The sequence below is a fragment of the Vanacampus margaritifer genome, chromosome 9 (assembly GCF_051991255.1).
Source record: "Vanacampus margaritifer isolate UIUO_Vmar chromosome 9, RoL_Vmar_1.0, whole genome shotgun sequence".
Classification (NCBI taxonomy): domain Eukaryota; kingdom Metazoa; phylum Chordata; class Actinopteri; order Syngnathiformes; family Syngnathidae; genus Vanacampus; species Vanacampus margaritifer.
This window is the reverse complement of record NC_135440.1, coordinates 10,449,461-10,471,160: the sequence shown is the minus strand read 5'-3', so window position 1 is coordinate 10,471,160 and position 21,700 is coordinate 10,449,461. Positions and strand designations below refer to the sequence as shown.

The 21,700-nt window shown below is 38.4% G+C and overlaps 2 protein-coding genes across 3 annotated transcripts; both read left to right on the top strand.

The window, feature by feature from the left end:
• Positions 1 to 679: 679 nt before the first annotated feature.
• On the top strand, positions 680 to 11,965 carry LOC144058441 (uncharacterized). Of its 2 annotated transcripts, none has more exons than XM_077576898.1 (8): positions 680 to 853; positions 1,605 to 1,721; positions 2,474 to 3,119; positions 3,202 to 3,337; positions 5,061 to 5,230; positions 5,902 to 6,039; positions 6,239 to 6,465; positions 8,554 to 11,965. In XM_077576898.1, exons 2-8 carry the CDS (start codon positions 1,677 to 1,679, stop codon positions 9,709 to 9,711), a joined length of 2,520 nt encoding a protein of 839 aa, XP_077433024.1. In that variant the 5' UTR covers positions 680 to 853; positions 1,605 to 1,676; the 3' UTR covers positions 9,712 to 11,965. The 2 variants fall into 2 exon arrangements, with proteins under 2 accessions (XP_077433024.1, XP_077433023.1); XM_077576897.1 differs by having other exon boundaries at positions 680 to 905.
• Positions 11,966 to 12,293: 328 nt separating this feature from the next.
• Positions 12,294 to 20,966, top strand: LOC144058131 (dysbindin-A-like). Its single transcript, XM_077576398.1, has 10 exons — positions 12,294 to 12,470; positions 14,113 to 14,169; positions 15,079 to 15,129; positions 15,206 to 15,266; positions 15,563 to 15,695; positions 16,650 to 16,782; positions 17,057 to 17,079; positions 18,119 to 18,265; positions 18,382 to 18,507; positions 18,643 to 20,966. Exons 1-10 carry the CDS (start codon positions 12,415 to 12,417, stop codon positions 18,900 to 18,902), a joined length of 1,047 nt encoding a protein of 348 aa, XP_077432524.1. The 5' UTR covers positions 12,294 to 12,414; the 3' UTR covers positions 18,903 to 20,966.
• The last annotated feature ends 734 nt before the right edge of the window (positions 20,967 to 21,700 follow it).

The following is a 21,700-nucleotide window of genomic DNA, read 5'->3' as shown; positions in this document are numbered from 1 at the left end:
TTTTCATTATGCAAATTTGTCAAAACAAATATTGTATATTTTTTGTTTTCCCATGGGTATTGTATGCAAATGACTTTCGAAATTCAGTTGAGACTTGACAATTCCAAACATCTGGGCATTTCTGATATTTCCAAGCGGCGTATTTTATTGCTTTTACCTGCGACTAGCATACAAACCAGGCAGATTGTTACAGTAGTCAAACAACATTTAATCACATTTTGAAATCTAAATAATCCTCACAAATCAAACTCCAATGATCCAAAGTCCAATGCTTTTGAGCTGAGAGCTAACTTTCATCGAGTTGAGCGCCATTTTGACTTGTGACGTATACTTGGAATTTTCAATGATTTGGTAATAAATTTTTTTTTTTTTTGTGGAACGTCTACTTTGACCATTTTTTCCTATTTTTTTTTTTTTGTTTGTTTGTTTAATACAAGTATATGTACTTCGACTAGAGTGTGAGTACAATTAAGTACCCCTAACCCTCAACTGATACACTACACGTTATTACAGGCTCGAGGCACAGGCATAGACAAACAGGATACACAAAAACATCAACAAGGTACAAATATAAACTATAACCACGATCAAACTTAAAGTATTGTTTTTGTTGTGGACATGTTGCTATCATTAATCGAAGTGACGTTACCGTTGGTCTCGGCAGGGAGAAGAAGCCCCGCCCCCTGGGTAGACCGGAAGCGAGTAGCCTTTCACATGCGCACGATGCTGCACGCGCAACCAGGCCGTGTGAGTGCGGAACCTTCACACGGACGAGCCACATTCGGTGGGGGCTCTAATGTGTCTTGTTCCAGGTTTGTCCGTGAGGGTCTGTCTGCTACTGCTACAAAGCCAGGTGGGCGCAGGGCTCATGATGTAGCACCGCTAGCCCGGTTATCCCGTTCGAGGTGGGTTATCTGTTCGGCCCATTGTTTCATCCCTGCTTTGTTTAACGACTCTCTGACCAGAATGTACCGTACACGTTCGCTCCAGTGTAATCCACCTCCCTTATTATCCTGCATTATAAGATTGCTAGGGGTCGTATTTGGACGGACACGTAAATCGACATCCACACTTCTTACCGTTACACACGTCGATGTATATCGGATGGATTTAGTGAGAAAGCAGACGGCGAATCTCTACTTGCCTTGTTACGTTATCGTAATGCAAGTGCAATAAAAATGACAAAAGTGACCTATTACATTAATTGATTGTGTCGTATAATAAAGTATGAGGCCTATCATAGTTGAATCTGTTCAGTGCGCGCTAGTTGATGGACATGATCGCTGCTAACATCGTTAAAGCTTATGTTTATTGACTGTGATGTCGCTGCTAAATCCCACCGCAATCATCATTAACAAGTAATGCTTATATTTATATAGTATGACTGCAAAGTAGGTATATCCGTGGACGATAGTAGTACTGATCCAGATTAGTATCCGATTTGCAGTAACACACCCTCAGTCACTTTTCCAACCTCTTATACATATACATGTCATGTTGATCATTTACTGGAATAATTTCACTCACAAATAATAGCAAGTGTATTCTTAAGTATATTTAATTTTATATAAACATTGCAAGAGTAATGGGTTTTATTTTGTCAGGACACATGATTTACACACTGGCAGAATAAGCAAAGCAGAAGAAGCATCTGTCATTCATGTCAACTGTGCAAGATGAGTACAGACAGGCCCAAACGGAATATCATCAAGAAAAAATATGTAAGTAAAATGTATATGTACTGCAAACCATTATTGACACGTACTGTGCATCTATAGCACAGTCTGTATTGATTAAAATTACCTTTACATTTAGCGTCGAAGATCACAAAACTGCTAGATGCTTGAGCTTGGTTACTCTTTGCCAGTTGTAACTTTTGAAGCATACTTGTATACTGTTTACTGAGCATCAACAGAAGTCTTCTGAAACATTTTTACCAATGTTGAGCAATCTTTGCAATGCCCCAAGGAAGGGAAGGAGAGAGGGACAAGAAGTGTGATTTTAAATACAAAGCATTTATTCATTCACAAATGAGCAGAACTTATTTTTAATAATGTAGCTGCTTTCAAAACATGCATCCATCCAATAGAAAAAAATACAACTAAATACTTTATTTGGAACCTTTTCAAAGTTATTTTAATGAAAAACTTAACTTGTGGTGTTATGAGTCATAACACCTGCTTGATTAAAAAAAAAAAAGTCACTGAGGCCAATTCCGTAATTTTTTTCCACCTGCTGAAACCATTTGGTTTTGCCGTCACAAAATGAATGTTACAAATAAACATTTTCTGCTTGACGTTGATCAATATACAAAAAAATCAGAAATATGGAGGGAAGCAAATACTTGTCTACTGCACTGTACATTTAACTTTCACCTTTATAATTAATGACACCAATAATTAACACTAGTCATATTTTATGTAATGTTGGACAACCCTCACTGATATTTATGCTTGGTTTTTTGGCTCTGTAGGACATCAGTGATGGGATGCCGTGGTGTGAAGAGCGTCTGGTGCGCAAAGTTCTTTTCCTCTCCCTCAAGGAATTCAGAGACACACGCCGTGCCACGCACGGACACTTACCTGCACACGGGCACAAACGCAAGCATGTATCAAAAGCTGCACTTACACGTGAACCGCAAAAGTCCAATCAAAAGCCCCAGCAACAAAGAGTCTCGCACAGACTGCAGAACATGCAGAAAAAAACACACACACTGCAAAAAACTCATGTTAAGACAAAACAGCATCGAGATCTTACCAACAAAGTGCAAAAAATAAACTTGTCTCAGGATACACATTCACAGAAAAGGAAAAAGACTCCTACAAAACAACACTTGCACACACGACCAAAAATGTGTCGAGAAAAAACTGTGCAGCACGCCAGCTTACAAGAACATGCACGGAATAATTCCGTTTCAACCAGGACGTTACGATCACATAAAATATCCAATTCATCATCCATGTTGATGTCTAAGTACACAAACACTACAGAACAACCACAGAGAACCCAGAACAAGCACTCAGTGAAAAAAAGGAAGCCACCCAAGAATGTACGGCCACTCTTGAGGACTCCTGTCACGGCCAGGAAACAGAGGTCATGTTCTCCCAAAGGCATCAGGGGTCAGTATCTGCATGACTACTTTGTACCAATTCCACTGGATTGTTTAGTTTCTAACTCAACCATGGTCACCAATTGGTTTAGGTTCCCTGGTTAATGACACCGGCCAGCGAACGTCCTCACTGTCAGGCAGCCCAAGCTGGAGTTGGTCCTTGGACGCACGCCCTCAGCGCCACCCTGTCAGCCATCTTTGTGACAAGGAGGACCTACATAGCAGGAGGTCAGCCTCTCTTGTGTGGTTTTGTTTCAGCCTTGTTTGTGTGTCTTTGGGTATTAAATAACTTTGCAATGGGTTGTCCGTCGTGGGGACGGATTTCCGTCATTTTGAAAATGAGACAAGGGTGCACCCCATAAACAAGTTCCCACATTACTAAACTGACATTAATTTCACGCATTGAATTGATTAATTTGGAAATACCGCCTTAAAAAATCTTGTAAAAGTATTGAATTTTAATATCTGGGTGAGGTCTTAAATTTCATGCTGTGTGTACCTTCTCCGTGGAGAAGCAGCAAGCCATATTAGGAGAAGTTAGCGGAACTGTCTGTCCCTAGAGTGCAGGGTGGCATTGCGGACGGGACATGTCGAGAGTCGAGTCTTCCACGCACTATGCGCCAATTTGAATGTAGGAGAGGAAAGAGGAAGTTTTAATCACTATTCACTGTTTGGAACTTACTCACTGAAGAAAAAGAAAAAGTTTGAACTGTCAGCGCGCTGCCATGTACTGCAAGGGAGGAGCTAGTTGCTAAATCGCTACATGCTAACATGAGTCAGAGTTCCACCTTCCTTACATATCACACGCTGATGTACTATTTAAACACAATATTAACAATAAAAATGCAAAAACTAACGACTGGGATAAAAATTAATTTTGCGGTTGATGCGCATCGGCATCATCGCCGTAGCGTATTTAGGTCACAATTAGGTTGCGTGTGTGCGCTTGCGTCTTTGTGAGAGATGAAGGCAAGGTTATTTGGGTGTAAATTTGTAAATGTTGCCTTCATAAGCGTTATTTGTCCGCTTTTTCCCCATTTCATACGTTATGATGGCAACAACTGTTATGGAGAAAGCAAATCTATTCCCTCATGAGGAGGAACAGCTCACCACCCATCCGCTAACATCTATCTATCTATCTATCTATCTATCTATCTATCTATCTATATATCCATCCATCCATCCATCCATCCATCCATCCATCCATCAATTACACATGGATTTTCGTTATTTGTGGTCCGGCCCGGTCTCTACCCCTGCAAATAGTTGGGGTCCACTGTTACTGTCTAAGTTACATTATTTTAATAGTATGGTGATTGGATTACGTTACTAACTAAATTGTTTTAACAGGTAACTGTATCAGAAGAATACAGTTTAAAAGTAACCCTGCATATATAGCATAACATGACCATGTATAGATAGATATTTTTATTATACATTGATATTGTCTTTTAAGTCTGCTTGATTTTTTTTCACTCAAAATACATCAAATTGATGTTTTTAATTATAAATATTTAAATATTTTTGCATTCCCAATTACCCTCCTAGAGCGGTCGTATACTTGTCACATTTTTCTTCCCTAATTAATGCCTAAATCTTATTATTTTTAAAAATCAGTGTGCTCCCTACTGCCCTGCAAAATTTGTTTTAATTGACCGCAGTCAATTTAAACATTAAACAACATTTCTGTCAAATAAAAATGTTTTGCTTTAACCCTTGGGGTTGTCACATGTTTATGTTTTTTGTTTTTTTTGCCCAAGCCTGGCCCACTTGCTTAAAAATCTATGATGGACAAACAATGGTGTTCATTGTCATTATGTGTCATGTGTCAGGTTTTGGTCAGGCCTACCTCAGTACAGAATGTAGCACACTTAAAAAAAAAAAAAATCCTTAAAGGTTTTAGCCCTCAATAAACTGGAATTCAGATAAGTGTGTTTGCTTGTTTGTATAGGCCAAGGTTGCAAGCGCAAAGAAAGTTTGCCCAGTCCCCACCCAGCTCTCCTGTTCCACCACTGACGTCATCAACGCAGTACAGGCACAACCACAACCTAGCAGTAGTCACCAGTCTAACCAGACGTCGACCTAAAACAGAGGACTTCTTATCATTTCTCTGCCTCAGAGGTATGTCTCCGTGACGAAATTTATTAAATAATAAAATAAATAAAAGTGAGAATGAAAACGGATTTAAAAACTATAACTGAAACATTAAATACAAAAATAAAAGTGTTTTATTTATTGATTGATTTTTATATCTATTTATATATTTGATATTTTATTTCTACCTTACTTTTATATTTTTATTTTTTGTCTCATTTTTTATTTTTTTATTTTATTTATTTATATGTTTGTGTGTTTTTATTTCCATACATATTTATTTTTTTAATTATATTTTATAGTTTTTATTTTCACTTTATTTATTTTTTATTTGGGCATTTTTGGTCCTCCATAGTATTAGATTTCATATCCATTCCTTGTAGGTATCGTCCCTCTTTGCCTCTTTGATCTCCTGACACAATGCGTCACAGATGCTGTCCAATTGGGCTATGGCTTTATGCATGTAAGCCCTGCCTATAAACTTTGTTTGTAAAAAATGTGAATAAATTGATGCTGAATGAACCAGGGCAGTGCGTGGAATTTAAACCATACTTTTAGTATGTGAAAATATATGCGTGAACATAGTCTGAGGTTTTAGCGCTTGATCTGTATTTTAGCACCTAATCATGCTCATGCTGGTCACTCAATTCACTTTCACAGACCCAACTAAATGAAGTGATTTTTCTCTGTGACCTCAGGTTCAGCAGCGTTGCCAAGAAACATGGCCTTCTTGAGTGGACGAGAGAAGGAACCAGCCGCTGATGGACATTTTAGTTTGCGTCTTTCCAAACGCCCACAGACTGTCACTGACAGGAAGAACACGGTCACACAAGCAGGTGCCCTTCCACTTTCACGTGTAAAACAATGTTCAAATGTAATCAAAGGTAAATTGTGAAGAAAAAATGCTTTTGATGACATAAATCCATTGAAATCCTGCTATGATGATTAAAAAAAAAAAGGTGTAGCGATTACTTAGAGGTTAACTTACTAGCATGCTAATGCTAACATATTTTGTCTTTGTGTGTTGTCGTACAGTGCAGCCAGGCTGTAGGTCACTGAAATTTGAAGGCTCAGACTCTGCAGAGGGCAGCTCCCTCTGCCGTCAAACTGCCCGGGCACAAAGGAGAAAGGAGAGAGAGCGGAAGGAGGAGGCAGGGCAGAGGATGAACAATGAATTTGTGGAGGCTGCCAGGAGAGACGAAGTTACAAAACATCACCTGAGATCTCGGCACTTCTCCATACAGCTCAGAGGGAAGAAAAAGGTTTGTCCACTTTATTTCGTTTGTGTTTCTGGAAGATGTCTAGATCAGAGGTTCTCAAATGGGGGTACGTGAGATATTAAAATATAGTTCAAAAGTATTCAATATATCAATTTCAGTGTCCTAAAAACTTAGCATCTCCCCCATACCAGAATGGTTTGACCCAACTTGTCATATGCCACCTAAAGTGATTGCCACTTGTCAATCACTTGAAATCTTTATTTAAAATTCAGTTAATTATTTCTTTTTGAGAATAGAGCTTTACTCTGAGCCCAAAGGAGGACACTTATTGGTGATAATAATTTTTATGTGCACAAAACTTTATTACTAATTACATTAATTCTTTTTTTATTATTATTTTTTACTTAGTTTATAATTTTATTTCCAAATAGTTCAAGAGACCACAAATACAAAGAGTTCCAAGTTTACAAAAATCAGACAATGATGGCACAGCACTCAGTTTGAAGTCTTTTTTTTTCAATCAGAAATGCTTTGCGCTGGTTAGGGGGTACTCGGCTGAAAAAATATTTCATTTCATTTTCATTCATTATAAAAAAAAATCCAATGCTGTCAATTTTACCCTATTTTACACTCTTTGTGGGCCAGCCTGGCCCTTTTTTTCCTTGAATAGTTTCATTTTTCACCTTTAATTAGTTACATAAATTCCTGCTAATTCCCAGAGAAAGCCTCCAACTTTGAAAATTCCCAGAATTTTGCAACCCTATTTTGAAGTAACCCATATCCAGTATCATTGTATGGAGGACCAAAACTGCCTAAATAAATGAATGAATAAATAAATTACTAAAAGCAAAAATAAAAACAGATTACTAAAAATAAAAGTCAAAAATGTAATTAAAAAAAAAAATCGAAATAAAAAAGATATATATATATATATATATATATATATATATATTCTCTTGTCGCAAGTTGTGGCGATAGTGGACAAGATAGTCGTCCACTGCTAGAGCTCTCCATGCAAGCCGGCGAGACTTCCTTGTTCGCCAAGCCGCTCACTCTAGGCAGTTTGCAACAGCAGAGCCCAACCCAAGACATGCTTAGGACCGCCTCCTCATTTGAATAGCATTTCGACCTGATAGAGCAGTGGTGGGCAAACTGCGGTCCTCAAGGGCCGGCGTCCTGCAGGTTTTGGAGGTTTCCCTGCTGCAATGCAGCTGATTCCAATCAACAGGATCGTTACCACGCTTATGCAGAGCTTGCTGATGAGCTGATCATATATCAGCTGTGTTGGAGAAGGAAAACATATAAAACCTGCAGGACTCCGGCCCTCGCGGCCCCACCGAGTGTGCCCACCCCTATGATAGACCGTCTGCAGCATGAAATAAATAAATGTGAGAGCAAAGCATTTTTTTTTGTTGATTGAGATTTAATTCTATTTATATACTTATTTTTGTTTATTTTGACATTTATTTTTATTTTTATATCTTGTTTTTTTTATTCATTTATTTATTTATGGTTATATATTTTTTAATTCCACAATTTTTTTTTATTTATTTTAATTTTTGAATTGTATTTTTGTATATCCCTTTTTATTTTCCCTTTTAGTCATTTAGTCATTTATTTATTTATTTATTTATTTTTACCGCCAGAAACGTTTTAATGACTGCTAAAATACAAATAAATGCCGCCAAAAACGTTAATTGACGTTTACTATGGGGTTTAGTCGCCTTTGTCACATTAAATCAAATTCACAGAGCGTCACTGAACAAAAAATATTAGTGTCAAAGTCACTTTCGAAAACTTACCTTTCCACAAAAAGCTCAATTTCTCCTTTTCTTTTCAATTTTCACTCAAATTACCTATTTTCAAATGGTGATTACTAAAGAACGGAATAAGGTTGAAACATACTTTTTTAATGAAAGAATGGAACACGATCTTTCATTTGGTACGCAGCATGTTTGTGTTGTTAAAGTACACAATATTCTGCTTGCCTTGAAAGATGAGTTAAAATGCTCAAAATCGGCTGGCACCGTCGGGGTGTTTTTTTGGATAACGTGTGGCAGTAAAAGAAGTTAATTTTGGCAGTTGTGGCTCTCCATATCACTGTGTTTAAAAGATCTTTCCGTGTTCCAGGTCTCCAAGGTTGCCAGAGTTTCTGAACATAGCATCTCCTTTGTCAGATCGGTTTCAACCTTGAAGCCCATGACAGAGGGTAGCAGCCAGCAATCCCCAAGACCCAGCAATATCTGTAAACTACGGGGCCGCTCCCAAAGCCGAGCAGAAGTCAAGAGCAATCACCTCTCCCAACACAGCAACCACCAGCTGCCTCACAATCAATGCCTACCAGTTTGTAAGTTCCACAGAAACCCCAGGACTCTTCGAGGTCTTCAGAACTCAGGAAGAAATCCAAGCAGGGCACCAGCTCAAATGCCATTGACTACTAACTTAGCCACCAGACAGCTCGACGAGACCCCCGGGGTTGTGAGATTGTCTCGAAGAAAGAGGGGCCTCCCACCAGATGCTAATCCAGCTCCTCCTAATCATTTTTCTACCGACAATCCATTAAGGAAGTGCAAGATGCAGCAGTCCATTGGGAATGCCCAGCTGGATAGTGATTATTTTAACGGTGAGGTTAACTTTAAGGAAGATGTCCATAAGGTACGAAACACTGGGGGTAGCCTTGATGTGGATCTTATACAAGACACTCATAATGGAGAGCTGGAATTCGTAAGGGACGGTTACGTTACTGAGGACATACAGAACAAAGTCAATGTCGGAAAGTTCGGCTCGGCGATTGAGGTCAAAGATAAATCTGACCTCGGTCCAGTCAGTGAGGTCATGTGCAGAAATGTGAGAGAAAAACGGCTACAGAGGAACTTGACAGTGGGCTACGCTCCAATCTCCAAAACAATTCCCAGGATTACAGTTTCGAGGACTGTCATCAGAGCTGCGGGGCGCGCGGCTGTTCCGAAAGCTCGAATCAACTCAGTGACATCAGCGTACGTACATAGCAAGCCACCAGCCAATAACTCTGCCAAACACAGTCCAAAGGGAACGAAAAAAGGTGCTAGCAAAGACGTTGTCGCGTTAATTTCACCAGCCAGCAGCTGCTTTGTCGACGATTCCAAATGTGCTGCCATTGATTCTTCCAAGGGCTGGACTGATGACTCAACAAAGGACGGTAGCTACTCTGTCACTTCCAAGGGCTCGACAAAACGTCTACGACAGATCAAATCTACTACCTCAACAGTTAAAACTAGGAGCAGTCCTAGAATCCTTCTCAAGCGCTAACAGACACCTTGACCCGTGGCTCAACATGTTTACAGATTCACTGTTTACTGTATTAAGATTTAATGTCAAGGAGGTCATTATATTCAGTACACCCACAGCATCTAATGAGTTCCACTTTGGGAGCTGCCTCAAAAACAAAAAGAATCTTTATTCATCCAGACTTCAGTTTTCTGTACAACTCCCAGCTAACCTAGGTGAGATGTGGGTTACACCCTAGACTGGTCTCAGCCAATCACATCACATTCACACCTATGGACAATTTAGCCTTTACTTACCTTAACTCATTTGCTCCCCAAAATGTATAATTATGTTCTATTTTAAATATTACTATTTGTTATTATATAATGTTTGTTTTTATGCCAGAGCATACAGAAGGCTTAGATGCAGCCTCTGAACTAAGGAGACTTGAAGCAATGGTAGTTATTACAAAAACAGCCATCAGGTGGCAGCAGAGTATAAGAGATCAACCATGTTGCAAAAAGCTCTTTCTTTAATAATGCTGAATCTTAGCTATATTATAATGCTAATTGCTGCAAAACAGAAACTGATAGAAATATAATTTTTTCCCGATGAAAGAAGAGACTAATCTTTCTTTTGGTAGGTTCCATGTTTTTATAGCAATAGAACACAATATTCTGCGGGCCTTGCAAAATCGGTCAAAATCCAGTAAAACAGTCGGGAGCGAAGGGGGTTGCTTCAGTGAAAATGGCTGGGAGTTAACCTGCATTTTTGGGGAATGCGAGAAGAAACTTGGAGGGTCATAAGAAAACCCACAGAAGCGGGGAAAACATATAAGGCCAGAGCTGAGATTCGAACTTTGAACCTCAGAACTGTGAGGCAGATACACTAACACCGAATCCACCATGCTGCCCATTAACTAGTAAATTTACATAGATGAATATAGTTTTAATTCAGTAATTCTTTATTAAATTATTCAATCTATATTTAATCATGCATAGCATTATAAGAATACTCTACAAGTATTGAAGAATGTTAAGAATTGTAGTTTGTATTCAACAAGTTTCCAGCAAAGCATCTTAATTGATGGTTCTTTATTTACTGTACATTTAGCTGCTGTAGGCCCTACAATGTAGGGGGGAATCTTATAACTGCAAATTCAATCATTAAAAAAAAAATTCTAACTAAATTACATTTAGTTTTATTATCTTTGTAAGTGCAAAACAAATATTTGATACAGCTCTTGTATTGACTCACATTAGATGGTGCAGGTGTACAAAATCTTGTGGCCAGTGAGTGTATTTAAAAGAGCAACACTGGATCCTGCTGTAACATAGTATGTTCATGTATATGTGTGTGTTATGATGTGTGTGTGTGTGTGTGTTTTTTATGTATATGTACAGCAAAAATAATTTCAGCAATATAATTGTGTTATCGATTAACTTCATATAGTGAACGATCACTATCGAAAAGTGATTTCAGGTGCTTCCATGTAACATCTTGATTTTTGTACCTAAAAATCATACTTTCCTGCTCTTTTATTTGAAGGGGTGTCCTCACCAGTATTGACACGTTTAGGAGGTATGTTAGAAAGGTTCCACGACGAGTGTTCACCAAATATATTTGCAGTCCAAAGTACAGTTACAAGTTTTCACCCTTGAGTCTCGCACCTTTTTCTCCGACCTTCTTTGCCACACCTGCGTTTTTGGCAGGAATCTTCCGGGATATGTTACAGTTCCATTATCACGGCCATCTTGATGTCTTGTCTTCAAAATGGACCCCCATCCTTGTCAGTCACACAGAATCAGCATGGTAGTTAGTATCCTTAGACAGTAACCGCCAGATGCTCAGGGCATTGTGACCAGGCCACGCGTTACCCTGCCAAAATTGTGGCCTCTTCTCACCCATTGAACAAAGCAAACGTCGCAGGATTATTTTTTTTTTCTGTAGACTTGCTGGTTGATAATTTAGACCAAATTGAAGGGGAAAGCTCCTAGTTTGAGACTGAAATACGCATGTATTCAGTGACGCCAGTCCTAGGACCTTTCTGACACACCTAGTACTCACTTTGTAAACTTTCCTTACCTTTGACGTCTGTGTGGTATTGCAAGTGACCACGAAAGCATCTGCCACATGATGTGATGTAAAGTTGAGGTCATCGTGAGAAGCCATGTTGGGAAAGGCAGCTGCACTACCAGCTTGTCTGTGTAACAGGCTTTTTACTGTTGCACATTTCTTTGTATGTTCAGTGGACAAATGTTAAGTGCTCATGAATAAAACTGGTCTTTGTATTTTTTTCCTTTGCACTTTTTAAATGTGATTTGTACATTACATGCTAAATATTGCCCCACTGTGGTAGTTAAACAAGTGAGGGCTCATTGTTTTAAATATATATATATATATATACATACATATATATATATACAATAAATTTTAAAGTCAGTAATTATAATCTAAAACGTAAGTAGGAAATGCCATTGTGGTTTGTTTTTCAGAGGCCGTATGGGGCTAGCCGCTAGAATGACAAAAGGTCACTTCGTGTACTATGCAGCCAACAGCCGGTCGTGAACTCGTTCAGGCAGTAGGGGGCAGTAATAGATTCTAGATGCCGTTAAGTTTCTATTTATGAAGAAGAATAACGGAAGACGAGCTGCAGGTTCTGTCACAACAGAGGTGTCAGGACCCTAAACTGCTTAACTGGGTCCATTTCAAAAGACATCTGGAGATAAACTACACAGTGGAACCATGTTTGAAAACTTCAGAGAGAGACTTCACATGGTGCAACAGGATTTAACGACCGGGTTTGTGTCATTTAGGTCACATGTCTCTAATTTTTTGTTCTATTTTTCTTATGTCAGACTGTATGAGTAGTCTACGCGTGGCTTAGTTGCAATCGAAAGTGAAGTGACATTATATTAATAATACGGCGAAGCAAAGTTGGCTAGTATCAGACCGAGTGAGCCGTTATCTCTTGGTTTCCTGACCACGTCAAAGTATAAAGCGAATCGAACTAACTTTATCGAATAATTAGGTGCGTTTATGGAAATGACCGTATTCGGATGTATGATTTGGTTCAATTGTTATAGTTGGTGTGTGCCATTCCTGTTTATTGCTCTCAGCTGACGGTCATGTGATGTCGGGTCAAGTAGATTACACAGAATGGAGCTTTACATAGTTTGCTGGTGAATGCCAAAACATTCCAATTGCCTTAGCAATGTGTTTCAAGAGGAATATAGTCGCCAAATAACATTATTAAGGAATGTAATGTAACACGTATGTATCGCAGCAGCAGTGTCCAGGTGCTAAAATATGCCCTCTAGGGTAGTATTTCCCTACCTTTATTGAGTCAGGGCAATCCGCCCCAAAAAAATTCCCAAAAACTCTACATACATGTTAAGTGTAGGTGACTATCTCAAAACTTTTTAGTCACATAACACAACAGATTTTTTAATGGAAATAAAGGCATTGTCTTAAAAACAAACTCAAGCACTCCAAATATTTTTTGGGCTTGAAAATAAAATATTTTAAAAATCAAAGGGGGAAAAATGCCTTTAATATATATATATATATATATATATATATATATATATATATATATATATATATATATATATATATATATATATATATATTTATATATATAACTATTGGTGTAGTGGTCCCCGAAGAAGTGGTATACTCACAATTTTCACCTTAATTTTTTTTTTTAAGTAGTCCAGAAAAATGTCCTCTTTTTAAAAAAACAGCGACATGTAAGAATTAAAAATCCGTCCATTGTACTTGCTCACAATAATAAAATGATCATGACTTGTTAAGAACAGTTTGGTTATTCAAGCAGCCTGAAATAATGTATTTGTCATGAGGCAAGCATAAAGTATATGTTATAAAACAAATTACAATATTTAGTGCACAATGAACAAAAATAGTGAAAAACTGTCTGGTTAGACTTCAAAGAGTTTAAGACAGTCTTAAATTCTTTGTCCCCATTCTTGTATTTTAATTAAAGGTGTGCATCAGGGGGGATTTAGAAGTGGGTATACCCACGTATACCCTGGACTACACCACTGTATATAACTAAGTTAAAACAAAACTGTAGATGTACATGGAAAATAATACTCTTAAGTTTGCTTTCATCAGTTATCGGAGCTTTAATGAGATGCTTATGCTGGCTGTTGTGATTTTGGCGCAGTGAAAGAAGCCTCTCATTTGAGTCTTTCATTGAGTAAAGGAGCAGGACGAGGGTCAGTCAAAAGTTATGCACATTCTAAGGGTTTTAGACAATATTGTATTTAAAGTGGTATGTTTCAAAGGTGTCCAAATGGCTAAATTATATTGTAAACAATAACGGTTTGCTATTTTTGAGTTTGTAAGATCAGTCTGTTTTGAATTTTGGTGTGTTTGATAACTTGCAAACCTTCCATCATTTGCGTTTCCTCCCAACAGCTTGAAAACACTTGGTGACAAATCGAAGGAATCCAAAAGCAGCAGGAGGAAGTCTAGGTCAGTTCAATTCACTGTCAAATTATTTTCTTAAATCGATTGCATGGAAAATAAATTAACTCATTCACTGCCATAAACTCATTAAAAAAATATTAAAAATTAGGGGCGACAAGCAATTAATTTTTTTATTGTAATTAATCATATGACTTCACTAGTTGACTCACGATTAATCGCAAATTTTATATCTGTTCTTAATGTACAATAAAAAAAATCTAGCTTTTCATACTCTTGTTAACAAAAGTGGATTTAAAAAAAAAAATAATAGAAATAGTTCAAATGAATTTTCGACGTTTAAAGCTGTCAATGGCAGTGAATGAATAAAAAAGAAAAAGAAAAAAGAAGATAAGAAATTTTGGGTGTCAGGGGATTAAAATTTAAATCGTAATTAATCGCATGACTTTACTAGTTACTTCACGATTAATCACAAATTTTATATCTGTTCTAAATGTACAATAAAAAAAATCTAGCTTTTCATACTCTTGTTAAAATGTTAAACTAATAGAAATAGTTCAAATGAATTTTTGACATTTTTTGCAGTGAATGAGTTAATTAGCATAATGCAGCAGAGGACAAATACAATCGATAGTTTGTTGTAAACTCTTCATTCTTTGGTAAGTATACAATTTGACTCATAAGCTGACATAAATGTGTCATGAACAAGCCCATCAAGAATTATTTAACCCTTTCTTTTTCTCATTCAGAGCATGATTTATTTATTTATTTTTAATCCTTTTTGGGATGCTAAACCACGTTTTATAGAGCTCAGCTAAACGGATATGATACGCTATAGTATATACAGTATGTACGTAAATAGTACATACAAACACTGACTATTACATCAACCACACTGCGTTATCCTAAGCTTGTGTATGATGGTCTTAACGCTTACTCATGTTATTTTTTGCTCAGGTATGAAGAAAATCTTCCTCATTTCAGTGCAGGACTTGACATCCTTAGCAGGTACACACAGACCGACCGACCGACCGACCGACCGCACTCAATGATTTTGCCTGAAGTCTAAAATGTGTTTTTGTAGATATGAAGAAAGTTGGTTTCTGCTCCACAAAAAAACAAAAGACTGTGCTCAAGTTGCCGAGGTATGTTCAGTTCTTCTCTTTTTCTTTGTCAAGATGAGACAATAATGCTTCGTTATAGCTCCCTTACCAACTCCCATCGTGGCTTTCCAGTTCATAAATTATAGTAAAACTTGATGAGGGAATTACTACCGCTAAAAGCTAATGGACGTGTTTACAGTCGGTGTTCATGCTCATCACATCCATTTTGGACAGGATAGTAAACAGGCCGTGCCTACTCCAAAATAGAAGTACTGAGTGCTTAATTGTAGACGGTGGTCCGGTCTGTTTTATTTTTGCTCCCCGTGCGGCTTTTTCAGGCTGTTGACGGGGACGTGGTGATGCTGTCGGCGCACTGGGAGAAGCGACGATCAGCACTGACGCAACTCCAGGAACAACTACAAAGCTTGCCTGCTTTCGTCGCTGAACTTGAAGCCATCACTGCCTCAATAGGTGCCATACGCAGTCTATGGAAATCTTTTCAATGTTTTCCATGGACTCCTACTGTGTAATTGTGTAATGCTTGGAGCAGGGGTCAGCAACCTTTCCTGTCCAAAGAGCCATTTTAGTCCAAATAAATAACCAAAAATGTGTCTGGAGCCGCAATACATTTGAAGATTGCAATGAAGAAAACAGTCTGTTAGTGTCAGTCTTATGTACTGAGAGTTGTTCGAGCTGCACCACAAACGACACAAAAATATGCTGCATCTAATACTTTGACATTCATTTTCTTCTACCTTTCGTCTCTAGTTTTTGGGGGGGTTGTGTGTAAATTTTCATACATTTTTAGACTTTTCTGCCTTTCTCTAAAATTTCTTACATTTTTTGGTAATTTTATGGACATATTATGGTCATTTTTCTGCCTCTCTACTTCCTTTTTGGGATATTTTATGTCTATTTTTTTTATCCCCCAAAAAATTATGACTTTTTTTTGCCAGCAAATTAAAATTTGGGGGGGGGGGGGGTCAATTTTGTGGACATTTTATGATAATTTTCATTATTTCTTCTTTTGTTTTTAGACATTTTCTTTTCTGCCTTTTTGTTCAATTCTTTGACATTTTTGCCAATTTCGTAGAAATTTTTTGATCACTTTGAGGTAAATTTTTAAAAACTTTTTTTATCTTTTTCTCTGACAATTTAAAACATTTGGACCAACATTTTTGGAATATTTTATTAATTTTTTAGCTAAATCATTAATTCATTTGAAGAGTATTGTATCTAAAAAAAACACACAAATATGTAAATAAATATTAATTTCTACTTTAAAAAATTATGAGAGCCACATGAGAGACTAAAGAGCCCACATGTGGCTCCAGAGCCACAGGTTGCAGACCTCTGTAGTAGTAGTGGGGGGAAAAAAACTTTTATTCCTCTTCTACATATGAAAATGTGTGCGTCCATGTGCAGCTCATCTGGAAGGTGACTTTGAGGAGATGGAGAGCAAGTTGGTCTTCCTGGAGACGCTTTGTTGTCAGTGTGATCAACAGGCGCTCAAGCAGCATCATGTCCACCAACTGGAAGACTACAAGAAAAAAAAGAGGTATGTGCTCCAGTCACCTGCTTATGGCCCTTTCTAATCAATGTCTTGATTGAAAGTACTGTAATAGAGTACATCTGATAAGCCCGTGCTCACAACTTGGTCCTCAAGTTGCCCAAACAAGAAAAGTGTTAATCGCCTCATGTGATATTAATTAATAAAAAACTGCAACTAATTATAACTTTTATGCCTACTTCAGATTTTTCCAATGATCTTTTTTACTTTGATAATACAAAACTGGTGTTAAATGGGAACTTTTTTTGTTTGTCTTTTCCAGGCGAGAACTGGAGGCACTGGAAGGTAAGTTGCATTTCTGTTTTCTAGACATGAGCATGTACGTCGTTACCACATCTTTGTGATGGATTGAAGGAGCAAAACATTACAAAAATTCCTTCTTGTTGTTGTGATGTTGACAGATTTGTATATAGCAAATCCAGGTCCAGAAATTGGCTTTAGCCCCGGGTGCTGGTTGGCTAGCTAGCTCCCTAGCTTGTTTACCTGCTAGGGAGCTAGCTACAGTAGTTAGCACGAGGGGCTAAAGCCAAACTGTGGCAGGGTTTTTACTTTCTGGACCCGATTTGCCATCTCTGATAATGATTATTAGTAGTCAAGTAGGCCGATAACCGATATTTCAAGCCGATATTCATTTGCTGCAAAAGAGAAAATATCTGTGTTAAAATGTAAAGAATTAACTTTGTTGAAGTGCCATTAAGCATGTTTGTTAAAACAACTTTGCAAATTTTCAACACTATAAAGGTTTTTCTTTTAATTTTAAACATATAAGGAATAGTCCGCTTTGTTTAAAAATTGCAGCAACAATTGCAGGGAGCTTCCAGGGTCATCAGCATGTGTTAAGCTAAAATAAAAACTAAGCAAGTAAATAGTTCCCTAAAGTTCCAAAATGTCAACATAATTTTCCCCCCCCCCCCCCCAAAAAAAAAAGTATAGGGAGTTACCAATGTCAGCATCATCTTTTATCAAGTAAAGTGGAAATTCAAAAAAAATCAATAAATTAAAAGTTACCTGTATCTCACTGAGCGACAAATGCATGCGAATGTAGCTAATTTGGGGTTTTCGTCGGGGTTCGTAAAAGGTTTCAAAAGATCTTCGCAGAAAGTGAAAAAATGTCTGGACATGTTCAAAATTTCTTTGGGACAAATTCAAAACTGTCTGTGATTATCTTCCAAATCAAGATGACAACCCCAAATTTTCTACGTTCGCAAGCATTCACCGCTTAGTGAGATACCAGCTATAAAGGCCGATATTTGTCAAAATGGCGGGCCGATTATCGGTCTATCCCGAGTCAATACAAATAATCCAACGGCGTGTTTCTCTGTAGTGGCGCTGAACACTGAGCATGCTCTGAAAATTGAAAAGCTGGAGCAGGCGAGGCAGCAGAAACTGAGAGAACGACAGAAAGTCTATGAAGAAGCCTTTAACCAAGACTTGGAGAAATACCGATCCACTGGATATCTTCAGCAGAGAGGTATTCAAAAAAAAAAAGCGCTTGTTGCTTTATAGTAGAAACGTGAAAGTGAGTCGAATTGAAATGCTTGAAATGCTTAATGCATCGTGTGCTTGTTTGACTTTGATGACCTGAAGAACCAACAGAAGCAGATGTGGTTGTTCTGGATCACATGACAGTCACCAACCTATCAGACCAGGAGGCTTTGGATGATTTCCTGAACTCTGGTGATGACTTTAGTTCTGGGTCATCACTTACCTCAGGTAACAGACCATATAAGGGCGTGATGAAATACTCCCTTCATACATCCCAATAACAACAAAAGTCATCAAGGGAGTAATCCAATAATAGATAACTATCAGTTGAGTGCGATTACCTGCGCTTGTCATCTCCAACAGGCCCCGACCTCACAACCGCCTCCTCGGAATCCTTAAGCAGCCCCCTGAGCCACGTGCCTGACCTGGAAAAGCAGCCGTCAGACAAAGACCCTCAGCGCGTTCGAGATGACGAAGGGCCCAGTGAGGACAGCGACGAGCCTGTCGTGCAGTCAGACGAGGACGACGTTGAGCCGGACATGACTTTGATCGGCCTGCAGGATCTTGACCAAGTCAGGAGCTCCGACGAGAGTGACTCTCCAGGGGACGTGCCCTGTGGGTGACCTAGCAACCATGACCTTGAAATGACGCAAGGCTTGAACAACTGTACTGCCCCCCAACTCGGACAACATGCTCAGCCAAGACGAGGCATCAAAATGAGTGCTGGGCATGTCATTTATCTGTGGATGCGTTTTTTTTTTTTTTTGTTTTTTTTTAATTGTTATGCAGCATATCAATCTGACCGCCGTCAACATTCTCAATTAAGGAACCAAATATGCACGTCCTGAATATCTTGTTCAATGTTGATTTTGACATTTTATTCCTTGTCTGTTTATTTCAACCTTGTTTCGTTGTACATGCACTATTACAGTAAGTTGACTGACCCCATTTGCACATGAGTTTGCCTCAGCTGGTTTGACATGGATGACAAATTCACAAAAAAGACAATCCTCGTACTTATGTTCATGATTTAAACAAAAAAATTATTTGTACTCTATTCAAATAATACATACAGCATTATTATGAATTAGTCCATTGAGTTGTGTTAATGATTATCTAAAGCAAAAATACTTAATTAAAAGAATTTTAAGTATGAACATAAAAAGCCCTTTTCTTATCTAAATCTTATGTTCGATGCAACCCCACTAGTCTAAATACGGTATTTGGGTTGATATTACATTAGTGGAATATGAGTTAAGCAGCAAAATCCAGCCGATTTTATCCATCTCAGGGGGCGGCCATTTTGCCACTTGCTGTCGAGTGAAAATGACATCACAGTTGCTCAGGTTTCAGGTAAAACCAATCACAGCCCAGATTCAGAAAACTGGTGAGCTGCGATTGGTGGTTGCCTAAGCAACTGTGATGTCATCGTCAGTCGACTGCAAGTGGCAAAATGGCCGCCACCTGAGATGGATAGAAACGGCTGGATTTTGTCAAGAAATTACATTCTTGCCACGCCATTAGATTGTTTATGTTTATTTTAAACATGTTCAAAATGAGCCAATGAAATATTTTAATTTGAAGGGCTTTGTTGTTGTTTTTCTCACGCAAAGCTAAATTAATTTATATCATTTGGGAGAAGGCCTCTTCATATTTTAGTATCTGCTTTGCTTTTGTGTGCGTGCAGACAGATTTTTCAAAATTGTCCTGGTCTTGTATTTAGGAATTTGAGACATTTACCCTCCACATAGTACACCCATTTGAAAAACTTTGCTAACTGATCACTAAGTGATACTTGTGAAATCATATCAGTAATGTATCCAGACAGTATGAAATTTTATTTGAACAAATATTGAAATAGTTGTACAGCCCTAATTACGCATATATATTCAGTCAATATTTGTGGACCACTGCAACTCCTCAGTGCTACCAGAGTCATTTGTAGCGGATGAATTATTTACAAACAAATGTCACGAAGTTACAGAATATGTGATGACATTGAATTTCAATTTTCTATACCAATGAAGCTCACAGGTGAGCTGTGGCCTTTCCCAGTTGACTTTGGGCAAGAGGTGGGGTGCCCCCTAAAATGGTCGCCTGGCCAATCACAGGGTACATATTGACAAACAATCATGATCACATTTACTTCTACTGGACAATTCAGACCCTTCAATTAACGTGAGCATGTTTTTGGTGATGTGGAAGCAAGCACAGACCGAATACGCAAACGCCACCCAAAAAGCCCGAATCAGGATTTAAACCCCCGACCTCAGAACTGATGAGGCGGATGTGCTATCCACTTGACCACAAACATTGAATCCGTTTTCATTTATACATCTAAATGTGTATATATTGCTCATAAATGTTCAGTATATCATTTACCAAAGACACTAAGCACATTTTGGTCTTTGGTGCTTGACATAAGATGGTTGATTCTCCGTCTTCCAAACCTTTAATAGGACATCAAAGTATTGTTCGTCATATCTTGCATGTGTGACAATTGTGTTGTTGAGCGCTGTGAGCTAATGTTGGAATTCATTGAAGGTTGCACGGAAAATGTTTGTATGTGACCTTAAGCTGTTTTATTGAGCACTTTTCATCATTTTATTGGACATGGCACAATTTGTCAAGCACACTTTGTATGCAGTCTGCTGGTAAGCCAGGAATTAAATTACAAGTACTGAGTATGTCAAGTGGACATTTATTGGTGTGTGTGTGTGTGTTTATACTCACCAGCTATGACATTTACACCTGCACATCTAATTCAATTCAAGAGCAAGATTTAAATGCGTGCCTTTTCAAATGTGATGTATTATGGTGTATATCATGGTTTATGATTGTAGTTGTACGCACTGCTGCTAACCCACAATGTATTATATGAAGAGCTGTTTTTAATAGATATTTAATCTCTACACAAAATTGTTGTAAATGTGTCACTTCAGATCAATTATATTATTCACAGCCGATTCAGAACAAAACCAACATAAACGCATATAAAACCCCACTCGGCATGCTTAATGAGCAGCGGTGGTGATCCTATTTATGTTAAGAACCACTGTACAGTATATGTATATATTGGGGTATATGCCACGGAGGAGGCGGGACTTTCGACTTCCGGGTTTCATCAGCGCTGTTTCCGGTTGCTGTTTGCGACGTGTGGGCCGTGTCCCGTTACTTGCGCTTCGGCCCTTGTGCCCCTCGGTTGCGTGTTCCGGTCGACGGGTGCGAGTGTGTAGTGTGTCCGTCTCAGTTGTCCGAAGCATTTCATAGCGTTGGGACGACCGGGCGGGAGCGCGTGGTTGGGGGGGCTCGGGGGTGGTGGTGCGAGTGTTGGAACGCGGCCAGCAGTGTCCGAAAACGGCGCTGGTGTGTGAAACCCGGAAGTCGGGGCATTGAAAAAAGTGTATTATAGATCACAAGA

Bases quoted from the DNA above. Each gene is read 5' to 3' on its own strand.
- LOC144058441 (XM_077576898.1), top strand. From the start codon at position 1,677: ATGAGTACAGACAGGCCCAAACGGAATATCATCAAGAAAAAATAT. The intron at 1,722-2,473 runs GTAAGTAAAATG...TTGGCTCTGTAG, and splicing joins ATATCATCAAGAAAAAATAT to GACATCAGTGATGGGATGCC. The intron at 3,120-3,201 runs GTCAGTATCTGC...CAATTGGTTTAG, and splicing joins TTCTCCCAAAGGCATCAGGG to GTTCCCTGGTTAATGACACC.
- LOC144058131 (XM_077576398.1), top strand. From the start codon at position 12,415: ATGTTTGAAAACTTCAGAGAGAGACTTCACATGGTGCAACAGGATTTA. The intron at 15,267-15,562 runs GTATGTTCAGTT...CGGCTTTTTCAG, and splicing joins ACTGTGCTCAAGTTGCCGAG to GCTGTTGACGGGGACGTGGT. The intron at 15,696-16,649 runs GTGCCATACGCA...GTCCATGTGCAG, and splicing joins AGCCATCACTGCCTCAATAG to CTCATCTGGAAGGTGACTTT.